The sequence below is a fragment of the Thamnophis elegans genome, chromosome 9, assembly GCF_009769535.1.
Source record: "Thamnophis elegans isolate rThaEle1 chromosome 9, rThaEle1.pri, whole genome shotgun sequence".
NCBI classification, from domain to species: domain Eukaryota; kingdom Metazoa; phylum Chordata; class Lepidosauria; order Squamata; family Colubridae; genus Thamnophis; species Thamnophis elegans.
This window is the reverse complement of record NC_045549.1, coordinates 8,812,937-8,825,544: the sequence shown is the minus strand read 5'-3', so window position 1 is coordinate 8,825,544 and position 12,608 is coordinate 8,812,937. Positions and strand designations below refer to the sequence as shown.

The 12,608-nt window shown below is 46.5% G+C and overlaps 1 protein-coding gene across 1 annotated transcript in view; it reads right to left on the bottom strand.

Annotated features, from left to right (window-relative positions):
• Nucleotides 1-10,035, bottom strand: part of ANXA3 (annexin A3) — a 33,945-nt gene extending 23,910 nt beyond the window's left edge. The window contains exons 1-3 of the mRNA XM_032224427.1: nucleotides 9,997-10,035; nucleotides 2,543-2,630; nucleotides 402-496 (exon numbers count right to left, since the gene is read on the bottom strand). Coding sequence (XP_032080318.1) covers nucleotides 402-496; nucleotides 2,543-2,630; nucleotides 9,997-10,011 — 198 coding nt within the window. The 5' untranslated portion in view covers nucleotides 10,012-10,035. The remainder of the gene's footprint in view (nucleotides 1-401; nucleotides 497-2,542; nucleotides 2,631-9,996) is intronic.
• Between the last annotated feature and the right edge of the window lie 2,573 nt (nucleotides 10,036-12,608).

Below are 12,608 nucleotides of genomic sequence, written 5' to 3'. Positions count from 1 at the left end.
CTTTCCCTGGAGTGGGGAGGGAATGGAGGTTTTACAACTTTAATGCCCAAGGGGGACTAGAATCCACCATTACCTGGTGATTGGCCCAAAGTCACCCAGCTAGATGTCATGCCAAAGGCGGGACTAGAATTCATCATCACTTGGTGATTGGCCCAGAGACACCCAGCAAGCTTTCATGCCTAAGGAGGGACTAGAATTCACCATCATTGATGAGCCACCTAGCCATTTTTCATGCCTAAGACAGTACTACAACTCTCAGTGCCTGGTTACCAGGCCAGCATCTCAACCAGACTAGCTCTTCCACACTATTGACCACAAAGAATCGGCAGCTGGAGATAAAACGGAGTTCCTTGCCCTACTAACGTGCCCCTCCCTTCACACTATTTCCCAAGGATGCAGACCTTCCCAGTGTAAGATTTGTACTCTGCCGCTATCAGCTGCCGTTGAGCATTGGATCTCCCTGTCAGGATCTCAATCACGGTTGTTTCATCCGTGCCTAAAAAGCAAAATTAAGAAGGGAGTCAGCTCAGAAACAGAAAGGATCTTGACGCTTGGAGGCAAACATATTAAAACTTTAGCGATGGGCAACCTCTATCCCAGCGATGGCCCAGTAGTGCGGCACCCATAATGCAATGCACGCCCCCCCCCCCGTGCGCATGCATGCACTACAGGCGCGACCCGACATCTTTTGCATCCTTTTTTCATCCTCCCCAGGCTCCAGAGGCTTTATAGGAGCATGGGGAGGGCGAAAAAAGCCTTCCCCCCCGCCCTGAGGCCCTCCGGAGGCTTCAGGGACCTTCAGGAGGCTTCCCTGAAGCCTCTGGAGGGCAGAAAAACACCCTATGAGCAAACCAGAAGTGACTTCCGGTTTGCTTGGAGGGTCGTTTTGAGCGCTCCGGAGGCTTCAGGGACCTTCAGGAGGCTTCCCTGAAGCCTCCAGAGCAGTTAAAACAACCCTCCGAACAAACAGGAAGTCCATTCCCGAACTTCCGATTTGCCCATAGGGCCGTTTTTTTGTGCTCCAGAGGCTTCAGGGAAGTCTTCCGAGGGCCTCCAGGGAGTGGAGGAGGCTCTTTTCGCCTTCCCCAGGCTCCTATAAAGCCTCTGGAGCCTGGGGAGGGCAAAAAATGGCTTTAAAAAAGGGTGAACTCAGTTGGCCAGCGTGCGCATGGATGCTGGCCAGCTGTCAGGGCAGCACCTCACGTGCCCTGACAAATGGCTCTATAGGTTCGCCATCCCGGCTCTATCCCATTCTTTACAAGTTTCACGGACTAGTTTCATGCAGTAACGCCTGAGAGAAGCAGCAGAATCACATGCGGCTTGGCTTGGGGATAGGTAACAGGTTTTGGGTTTTTAAACGGTCATCCTATGGGATGTCAACCGAACTTCCAAAATGTCCTTCCTTCCAACCTGAAATCCAGGTGGTTTCAAGGATACTGCTAGGCATTCTTCTTTGCAGAATGCAGAAATGGCTCGACAGGCCTTCTCCCGTGTTGTTCTTTCATCCTCTCAGTGCAACACACACTGGGGGCCACAGTACCAACAGGAGATCGACTCTCTAAGGCAGGGGTGTCGAACTCAAGGCCTGGAGGCCAGATCCGGCCCGCAGGGTGCTTAGATTTTGTTGTGGCCCATCAACGGCCCACAGAGCTAGCAGCAGAGTCAGACAGTGAGGAGGTTGGGGAGAAACTTGGGCCAGCCCTGGGGGCTGAGGTAAACTCAGACGAGGGCTCTGCATCGGAGGCAGAGAGGGAGCTAGACAGCAGTGAGGCAGAAGAACAACTGGAGCCTGTTCCCAGAATGCGCATGCACAGAACTGCCAGAAGACAAGAACAACTAAGAAAGCAGGGTCGACTTGGAAGGAAAGCCGCACCTTGGAGGTGATTGGCCCCTCCCATAGGAAACAAAAGAAGAGTGAAGGGAGAGTGGGTTTTTGTGGGAAAGAATTCGTTCCTTCCATCATTTCAAGAGTAGAGAGTTCTGTTTGTGACTATAAAAGACTCTGGGCCAAGTGTTGCCTTGCCCTGCGCTTGGAAACTAGTTATTTGGCAGCGCTCCAAGCGAGATAAGGTTCGTGATGATAAACATTCCTCTGAAAGACTATTTGCTCAGCTTTGCTGACTGTGAATGAAAGGAATTCACAGTCGTGTAAGTAAAAAAAGGTTTTGCCGGGACCAAGACTCTGCTTCTTGCTTTTTAAGGAAGCCGAGGTCAGAACAGATTTGGCCACCCTGGAAATAGCGAAGGCCCGGCCAGCGGTGCCTCTGCAAGCAAAACAGGGGCTCTTCCTGAGCTCCGTTTTTGCTCGCAGAGGGTTGCAGGAGACCGTCCCAGTTGAAAACTGAGCTTGGGAGTCCATTTTCTCTGGCAGAGCCCTCGGGCCACAGGCGCCCCCGAAACGAGTGATGTCAAGCTGGCCATGCCCACCCCAGCCACGCCCACCCCAGCCCCCGAGGTCAGAGACAAACCTGATGGAATCGAGTTTGACACCCCTGCGCCATGCAAACTGTCCTCCTTTCCCAAAAGAAAACAGGATGCTCACCCAGCCCTTCCATTGCTTTTTTAAGTGCCTCTGCATCTTTGGAAGCATTGAATCCTGCAAAATCCTGAATCGTCCCTCTAGAACCAACCTGGAAGAAAAGAGATGGCACTCAATGACGTAGGATTCAAGAAACGCATCAAGCAAGCAAACCGGATTTTAACACCAGCGCCGAATCACTTAACAACTGGGACAGGGAAGGCGGTGAAACGGGGCAAGTTCACTTAACACATTTCTCACTTCGCGACATAAATTCTGGGCTCAACTGCGGCAGTAAGTCAGGGACTATGTGTGCTTTATTATTTTCTGCCTATAATACAGGAATCTCCCCATCCAGGCAGCCAATCCCATGGGAAAAAATAGAGAAGGAACTTAGAGGGGGTTGGTCTTAACCATTTTATGGTTTTGCAATGCTCCAGGCTAGATGCAAGCTTGATCCTTCCTCCCTGGTGGCTGGTTGTTTCCCAACAGGTATAGTGATTGTTGTGGCCAAAGTCGGCCAGCAAAGCTGGCGGCAGACTCTGACAGTGAGGAGGTTGGGGAGGAACATGGGCCAGTCCTGGAGTCTGGGAACGGCTCTGATAAGGGCTCTGTGTCGGAGGCAGGGAGGGGGCCAGAGCCGTATGCCAGGTATCAGCTGCCTTCAGAGTCAGACATCAGTGAAGCAGAAGAACAGCTGGAGCCTGTTCCCGGTGTGCGCATGCGGAGAGTTGCCAGATGAAGGGAACAGCTAAAGGACAGGGGTCGACTTGGGAGTAAGGCCACAGGTGGATGGTGAATGGCCCCTCCCAGAGGAAATAAAAGAGGAGCGAAAGGGGAGTGGAGTTTGCAGGAGACAATTTGTTCGCTTAATTGGTTCGTGACTCTCAGAGACTCCTTGCCAAGTTCTGCAGATATCGGCCCGGCAGCTCTCGAAGCCAGATAAGGTCTGTGACTGTAAATCCTCCCTCGAAAGACTTTGCTGGATGTGAATGAGCAGAATTCACAGCAAATTAATAAAAGAGGTTTTTTGTTGGGACAAGGAGTCTGCTTCATCTCTCGGGAAGCCTCAGTTAGAATAGTGATAAAGGTGTGGGACTAGGAATGATGAGATCTAGGTTCAACTCAACTCTTAGCCATGTAGAAACTTAGGTTTGTCCCTCTCTCTCTGCCCACAGAGACAAGCCAGCAAAAGTGGTAAAAAAATAAACCACATTCTGGAGTGAAATGCTGCTTCGTTGAGAACTAGAGGAAACCAGAATCCCAAGTAAGAATGAGAAAATGGTAAATTAGATCTGTTCTCATCTATATTTTCTTTTTTACCATGTTTCCCTGAAAATAAGACAGGGTTTTATTTTTTTTGACCCCCGAAATAAGCTCTTGATCTTATTTTCGGGGAGGTCTTATTATTTTTGAGGTGCAGGAGGCGGCGAGCATGGTCACCTTATGGATGCTGCTGTGTTGCAATATTTTCAGGGAGGGCTTATTTTTTGGGGGGAGGGCTTGTTTTAGCGCATGCGCTCAAAAGCGCAATTGGGCTTATTATCCAGGGAGGTCTTATTTTGGGGAAAACAGGGGACATCCAGGAAACCTTTATGAAAAGACACTAGTGCAATTGAATACGTAGAAGCATGCAGCCACCTTTATAAAAAAAAAATAGGAAAATTGAGATAGAACGCTAAGACAGGAGGCCCTCAAACGTTACAACAGAGAGTCATTTTCCAGCCCTTTATGGCAGAGTCATCGCAAAGCTGATTTATTCACCCCAAGGAAAATAAATGTGCCAACAAAAGGAAACGCTTGAGTTTTTAGTTGATAGCATCTGCTGTTAGCACAGAAGAGGATGTAATTCACGTAGGTGTGGAGAAAGAAAGAAAGAAAAAAAGAGCAAGCTTTGATATGATGATCTCAGCCTTTCAGGAATGCTGACTTAATTCCTCTATTAAAAAAACAAAATTAAAATGAACCCTGCCTGGATGACACACTCGGAAGAAATCACAACTCGGAAGAATAAAAGTTATAAATGCAAAAAGCCCTCGCCGCACGACCACAACCGAGCCAAACATTTCTGTTACTAAGTGAGACAGTTGTTAAGGGAATTTGGCCTCACTTTACGAACTTTCTTGCCACCGTTGTTAAGTGAATCGTTGCAATTGTTACACTAGTAACCCAGTTGTTAAGTGGACCTGGCTTCCCCGTTGACTTGGCTTGTCAAGAAGGTCGCAAAAGGGGATCACGTGACCCCCCCAGCACACTGGAACCGTCATAAATATGAACCAGTTTGCCAAGCATCCAAATTTTGATCCCCTGACCATGGGGATGCTGCAACGGTCGTAAGTGGGAGAAATGGTCCTAAGTCCCTTTTTTCCAGCACTGTTGTAACTTCAAATGGTCACTAAGTGAACTGTCGTACAGATAAACCTCAATTTATGAGCGGTTGTTAGCAACCATTCAAGGTTGCTTCAGACATCCCTGTTCTGATCGAGGCTTCCCAAGAGCATGAACCAAACTCCCTGTCCCGACAAACACCCCTTTTATTAATTGACTGTGAATTCTGCTCATTCACATCCAGCAAAGTCTTTCAAGGGAGGATTTACAGTCACAGACCTTATCTGGCTTGGAGAGCTGCCAGGCCGATCTCTGCAGAACTTGGCCAGGAGTCTCGGAGAGTCACGAACCAATTAAGCAAACTAATGGTCTCCTGCAAACTCCCCTCCCCTTTTGCTCCTCTTTTATTTCCTCTGGGAGGGGCCACTCATCGTCCACCTGTGGTCTTACTCCCAAGTCAGCCCCTGTTCTTTAGCTGTTCCCTTTATCTGGCCACTCTGCGCATTCACACACTGGGAACAGGCTCCAGCTGTTCTTCTGCCTCACTGATGTCTGACTCTGATGGCAGCTGATAACTGGCATACGGCCCTGGCTCCCTCTCTGCCTCCGATGCAGAGCCCTCATCAGAGCCTTCCCCAGACTCCAGGACTGGCCCATCTTCCTCCCCAACCTCCTCACTGTCCGAATCGGCTGCCAGCTCAGCTGGCCGCTGGCAGCCCACAACAATCCCAAAAAGGATTTACAATCCCTGTTTTGAAGTTTGGACCATGGGGACTCGCTTTACGTCCATCGTGACTCACGGACTACCTGTATTCACGAAATGAATGAGTTCCCACCACCACCACCCTTTCTCCACCTCGCTCTGCACTGCAGTGTGGATTTTGCAGACGAAGAGAAAAACAACCAGCGCAACAGCAAACTCTATTTAAAAAAAAGAAAAATCAGGGAAGGAATTCAGCTAAAGCCCCATTGACTGTGAATCCAGGAGGTTCAGCAATAATTAGATTTTCCTCCCATAAGCCGACAGCCTCTCTCAACAAACTGCAATTTCCACATTTCATAGAGTTTTGGGGTTTGTTGTTGTTGTTGTCATTTTTTGCAACGTGGCAAAATTGTCTCGGCTTCTCAGTTTCCCCGAGGTCTGTATTTAGGACGAGCGAGACGAGTTGTCGGCGTAAGAAATTGCATCCCACTGCAGAACACGTTTTCCGGCTTGTGCATTTTTTTTGCTACAACCTGCTTTACATAACGTGATAGGGCCTTGAGCCCAATGCAGTCGAGGCAGATCAGTGAGAATGGGACCCACCAAAAGGTGTCGGATTGGATTGGATTTATTAGATTTCTATGCCGCCCTTTTCCCCGAAGGAGACTCAGGGCGGCTCACAACTCAAGTCAAGGTGGGGGATACAAATAAGGAATAAAAAGACGAACAAGGCAATACCATAATTTAAAAAGCACACAGCAACCATACCATTCGAGAGGGGGACAAAAGCTCAATTAGCCCCAGGCCTGTTGGAACAGCCAGGTTTTAAGGGCTTTGCGGAAGGCCTGGAGGGTGGTGAGGGTTCGAATCTCCACGGGGAGCTCGTTCCAAAGGGCCGGAGCAGCCACAGAGAAGGCTCTCCTCCGGGTAGTCGCCAGCCGACACTGGCCAGCGGATGGAATTCGGAGGAGGCCTAATCTGTGGGATCTAATCGGTCTATTGGAGGAATTTGGTGTCCCAAATTCAAGACCCCCTTCTGTAAGAATTCCCAGGGAGTTTTCTTACATAAAGGTAAAAAGTAAAGGTTCCCCCTCTCACATATGTGCTAGTAGTTATTCCCGACTCCAGGGGGCGGTGCTCATCTCCGTTTCAAAGCTGAAGAGCCAGCGCTGTCCGAAGACATCTCCGTGGTCATGGCTAAACGCCGAAGGCTCACGGAACGCTGTTACTTTCCCGCCAAAGGTGGTCCTTATTTTCCTACTTTTCTACGTGCTTTTGAATTGCTAGGTTGGCAGAAGCTGAGACAAGTAATGGGAGCTCACTCTGTTAGCAGCGCTGGGGATTCGAACTGCCGAACTGCTGACCTTTCTGATCGACAAGCTCTTAGCCACTGAGCCACCACCTCCCTTTCATACCTGATAAATGTGAATTTATCCCCTCTTTCAGTGTAAATGAAAAGTTTTTTTTTTAAAATGAAGGACGGGCTAAAATTCTTTTGAATGTTTCTCGTAAGATAAATATAATTAAGGTAAACTTGGCTGCAAGGTGATTTTCTATTTTGAAAGGCCTTGCTCTCTGCTTATTACATTATTTTCAAGAGCTTTATGGGATATTGGAAACATTTTGGAGGGCTCTCCCCTGAGTTTGCATAGATTCCATCTTTAATCTTTTATTGCTTTTATGCCTAGGGCTGGGGAGAGGGGGGGGGTGATTGCTGCCTGTATCGCTGCTGAGGGTTAGTTTCGATCTGGTTTCAGATGGCACCATAATTATTATCAATTCTATATGCTACGTAAGCTGCCGAGAATCATTCTGACTGTGTGGGGCTGAACTGAGTTTAATAAAGCATTCAATATTTTTTTAGCAAGGGTATCATGCAATCTTCCAATACAAACATTGTAATTATCTGCTGAGAAAGATGGATTTCACAGTCTACACTTTCAGGCTTATTTCTTGCATGTATCATATTTATAACTTACCTGGAATCATCCTGAAACCTTTGTAGAACAGAACAGAACAGAAAGGAAAAGGGCAGGGCAGGGCAGGGCAAGGGAGGTGTGAGCAAGGCAGCAACAAGGATAGGATAGGGGGAGGGGAGAGAGGAAGGGGAAGGGAGGGAAGAGGAGGAGAATAGAGTGGAGTGGAGGGGCAGGGGAGGAAAGGTGGAGAATAGAGTGGAGTGGAGTGGTAGAGTGGAATGGTAGAGTGGAGAGGAGAGGAGGAGAATAGAGCAGAATGGAGAGGAGAATAGAGTGGAGAGGAGAGGAGAGGAAAGGAGGAGAATAAACTGGAGAGAGGAGTGATAGAATGGAGAGGAGAGGAGAGGAAGGGAGAATAGAGAGGAGTGGAGTGGTAGAGTGGAGAGGAGAGGAGAGGAGGAGAATAGAGTAGAATGGAGAGGAGAATAGAGTGGAGAGGAGAGGAAAGGAAAGGAAAGGAGGAGAATAGAGTGGAGAGGAGTGGAGAGGAGAGGAGTGGAGAGGAGGAGGATAAACTGGAGAGGAGAGGAGTGATAGAATGGAGAGGAGAGGAGGGGAGAGGAGGAGAATAGAGTAGAGAGGAGAGGAGTGGTAGAATGGAGTGGAGAAGAGAGGAAGGGAGGGGAGGAGAATAGAGTGGACAGGAGTGGAAAGGAGGAGAATAGAGTGGAGAAGAGGGGCATGGTAGAGAGGAGAGGAGTTTAACCTTGGGTACTTTAAGAGGCGTGGACCCTCTACTGCCATGGCTGGGAAATTCTGGGAGTTGAAGTCCACCCCAAAGTTCCCACAGTTGAGAAACATTACAGCAGGGGATAATTAAGGAGGCAAGAATTCCACAGACTCACCAAATAAGGAGTTCCAGCCCAAAAATTAGGGGCAAAATGCAGACTCTTGCAAGCTTCAATAAGCACCCCACCCAGCTTGGACTGAGTTCATCCAGGTGGAATGGCTTTTGAAACTTTTGAATCACTTCTTTTTGGGGCATTGCACAACTCAGACTAAGCTGGTGTTCGTTAAATAAAGAAGTAGCAAACACCACCATCCCACTCGCAGTTTATGTCTACAGAGCATTTTAAGGTGGTTTGGAAGAAAAACAGCAATAAATGCAGGCCATCTTTTTTTAAAGCCACAATTGGAACCACAATTTCCATTGCTAAGCCAGGGAGTTGTTAAGTGAGACATCCCTGATTTTATGACCTTTCTGGCCACAGTTGTTAAGTGAATCATGTGGTCATTAAGCAAATCTGACTTCCGACATTGATTTTGCTGATCGGTAGCCAGTCGGGAAAATCACGAGTGACGATAACTTGATTCTGGGACTTTACAAGTGTTGTAAATTTATACCGATTGCCAAGAGCCTGAGTTTTGATCATATGACCATCAGTTGTAAGTGCGAGGACTGGTTCTAAGTCACTTTCTTCTAACTTCGAATGGCCACTAAATGAATAGATGTAAGTCGAGAACTATTTGTGCATCACAAGAGGTTTAAAACAGCGGGAAACAACAATACTTCAATTATGTTCAGCCATTTATCAATCAGGAATGAAACAGATATCAATCAGAAATAAAAACGGATGGTTTTGGTTATCACAGAAAGAGAAACAAAGCTAGCTATTTCAACTGTAATTATTCTGATTTTTGCTGAATGGATGTTTCCGGTGCCAGGATAACTTGGCCAGTTTTGTAATTAATCTCACCCCAATTTTGTAATTAATTTGCATCTTGACTTGAGGATTAAAAAAAACAATCTGTTTCTTATTCAGTCCTAGGCTGCAAAATTTCTACATTTGCTCACTCAGTCCTACATTTCAATATGTCAATATTTACTTAGCAAGAGTTTGAACAGGAATTCGCCATAAAATCAAGACTGCTGCTACTCTGAGGCATAAACCAGGCACACCCTCCGTGGGTTTTATTAAAGCTTTTTTTTTTCATCCTGAAGCAAAAAAAAGGCTAGTTTGGCAGCTTCGTGGACTGATCTGCATTTCCCCTGTTGCCTCACACTGTGGGGAAATGATTCATTTGCACAATTATTTGAAATTGTAGAGTAGAAGAAAGTGGCATCACACCACAGTAATATGGATGGAAAATGTAAGGGTATTATTTCAGCAAAAATCATTTATCTAATGAAAAGGTCTCCAACTTGGCAACTTTAAGACTTGTGGACTTCAACTCCCAGAATTCCTCAGCCAGCCACCTCTCTTAGGGAGTGATCCCTGTCCCAACATATAATTTTAATGATGTTTTTTTCTTCTATACAAGGCTAAGGACAGAATAGAATAGAATAGAATAGAAATAAAATAGAATAGAAATAAAATAGAATAGAAATAGAGTAGAAATAGAATAAGAATAAGAAATAGAAATAGAATAGAAGTTGGAAGGTTCCTTGGAGGTCTTCTAGTCCAGCCCCCTGCGGAAGCAGATACATTAGATTAAATCTAATAAATCTGGGGGAAAAATTGACTTACCCAAGTAGAAGTCATGATTATCTGTTTTCACAAAGACGCTGAAAAAAAAACAATAAATTGGGTTATTAAACAAGGATGAATTCAACTATATGCAATGCAGGGAACAGATGCAGATTAACAGAGTTGGAAGGGACCTTGTAGGTCATCTAGTCCAACCCCCTGCCGAAGCAAACCTTAGACAATTTCTAACAGATGGCAGCCCAGACTCTTCTTGAAAGCTCCCAGTGATGAAACTCTCATAACTTCCAAAGGCAACTTCTGTTCCTTTGGTTGATGGCTCTATCAGAAAACTTCTCCTTATTTTCTGGTTGAATCTCTCCTTGGTCAGTTTCCACCCATTCTTCCTTGTCTGGCCTTCAGGTGCTTTGGAAAACAGCTTGACCCCCTTCCTCTCTGTGGCAGCCCCTCAAATACTGGAACCCTGCTATCATGTCTCCCTTGGTCCTTCTCTTCACTAGACTAGCCAGGCCCAGTTCCTGCAACCGTTCTTCATATGTTTCTACCCTCAGCAAATGTCTGGTTATCCTCTGATAGGACATATTTTTTTTTAAAAAAAAAAAGTTGCTTGCTATCTCTCGGGGTCACTGATCTCACTGAAAACCTGTTGTTGTTGTTGTTGTTGTTGTGATGATGATGATGATGATGATGATGATGATGATGATGATAATCTTTGGTGAGATTCACAGCCTTTGGGGCTGGTTGGTAGCTCAACAGCTCGAGTCCTAACCAAGGACCTAGGAACTGTTAAGGTAACGTCGGAGGATATAAGCTGTTCCAAGTAGGGTGGTTTTTTTATAGAATCAGAATGTTCAAGTCTGATAAATTTAAAATTTCCAAATAGCGAGGTAGCCCTTTGGGTATTGCTCCAAGGGCTCCAATTACAATCGGGACAACACACGATTTCTTTTTCTACAGTCGCTCAACTTCAATTTGCAAGTCTTTCCATTTGCAATTTCACGGAATGGTGATTCTGCCTGCTTTGGGAGGAAGCAGGAAGACTGGCCAGCAGAGACCATGGGGGATTGGACTAGATGACCTACAAGGTCTCTTCCAACTCTGTTAATGTAATAATCATCTGATAATTCTTTTTCCTTAGCCCTTCTTTTCTTCCAAGATGGAATTTAGAGACACTTTTCTATCTTCATGGGTTTCTTAATCAATGTTCCTCTCGGGTTTTGCATTTGAAAAGAGGGAAGTTTGGTTTAAGGCGTATATGCAACGGAGGCGGCGAAGAGCTCAACTCAGGATTTACTCCTAGGTTGGATTGAGCATCCTTCAACCGGTTCTTTCCGTTCTGTTCCCAAGCTCAAGGGTACAAGAATTGGAGAATCCATACATAGCACTAGTATTTAGACTTATATACCGCTTCATAGTGCTTTTACAGCCCTCTCTGAGCGGTTGACAGAGTCAGCCTCTTGCCCCCACAACAATCTGGGTCCTCATTTTACCCAACTCGGAAGGAGAGAAGGCTGAGTCAACCTTGAGCCTGGTGAGATTTGAACTGCTGAATTGCAGGCAGCCGGCAGTCAGCAGGAATAGCCAGCAGTACTGCACTCTAACCACTGCACCACCTCATTGGTTCAGATTAGCACCATCTCCTGGGAAATGGGGGGTGGGTGGGTGGGAAGTTGTGGATTCTAGCGTTTGTTTGTTTGTTTGTATCCTGCCTTTATTTTTATAAATGACTCACGGGGGAGAACATACCAGAGGTGGGTTCCTACCAGTTTGCACCTATTCGGTAGAACCAGTTCGTCAAATCTACCGAACCGGTTAGAAGAGGTTCCACCAGTGGACCCGGAAAGCAGGCCACACCTACAGAAGAGGTTCCAAAAATTTTTGAAACCCACCACTGGCAAGGATCTTGTAACTTGACAGCTTTAAGACTTGGATGCTTCAATGCCAGAGTTTCTGAATAGCTACTTGGACCGATCTAAGTACTAATTCATAATTTCATATCCGGTCACATGGGGGCGGCAAGCCACTCCCATCCGGTCACATGAGTGGCAAGCCACTCCCACAAAGGAGGCCACACCCACAGAGTAGGTTCCAACAATTTTTGAAACCCACCACTGGAACATACCCAATACTTGTTCTTCCTATTTTTCCCATAATAATGCTGTGATGTGGGCTTGACTCAGAGATGAATTGGCCCTTAGGCTTTCATGCCTAAGGCAGGACTCAAACTCCCAATCTTTTGGTGATTGGCCCAGAATCACTTAGTTGGCTTTCATGCCTAAGGTGGGACTAGAACTCCCACTCTTTAGATGATTGGTTCAGAGTCACCTAATTGGCTTTCATGCCTAAGGTGGGACTAGAACTCCCAGGCTTCCAGTGATTGGCCCAGAGTCACCTAGTTGGCTTTCATGCCTAAAGTGGGACTAGAACTCCCACTCTTTAGATGATTGGTTCAAAATCACCTAGTTGGCTTTCATGCCTAAGGCAGGATTAGAACTTCCAGGCTTCCAGTGATTGGTCCAGAGTCACCTAATTGGCTTTCATGCCTAAGGCAGGACTAGAACTCCCAGTCTTCCTCTGATTGGCACAGAGTCACCCCCTTGGCCTTTCATGCCTAAAGCAGGACTAAAACTCACCAATTCCTTGTTTCTAGTCTG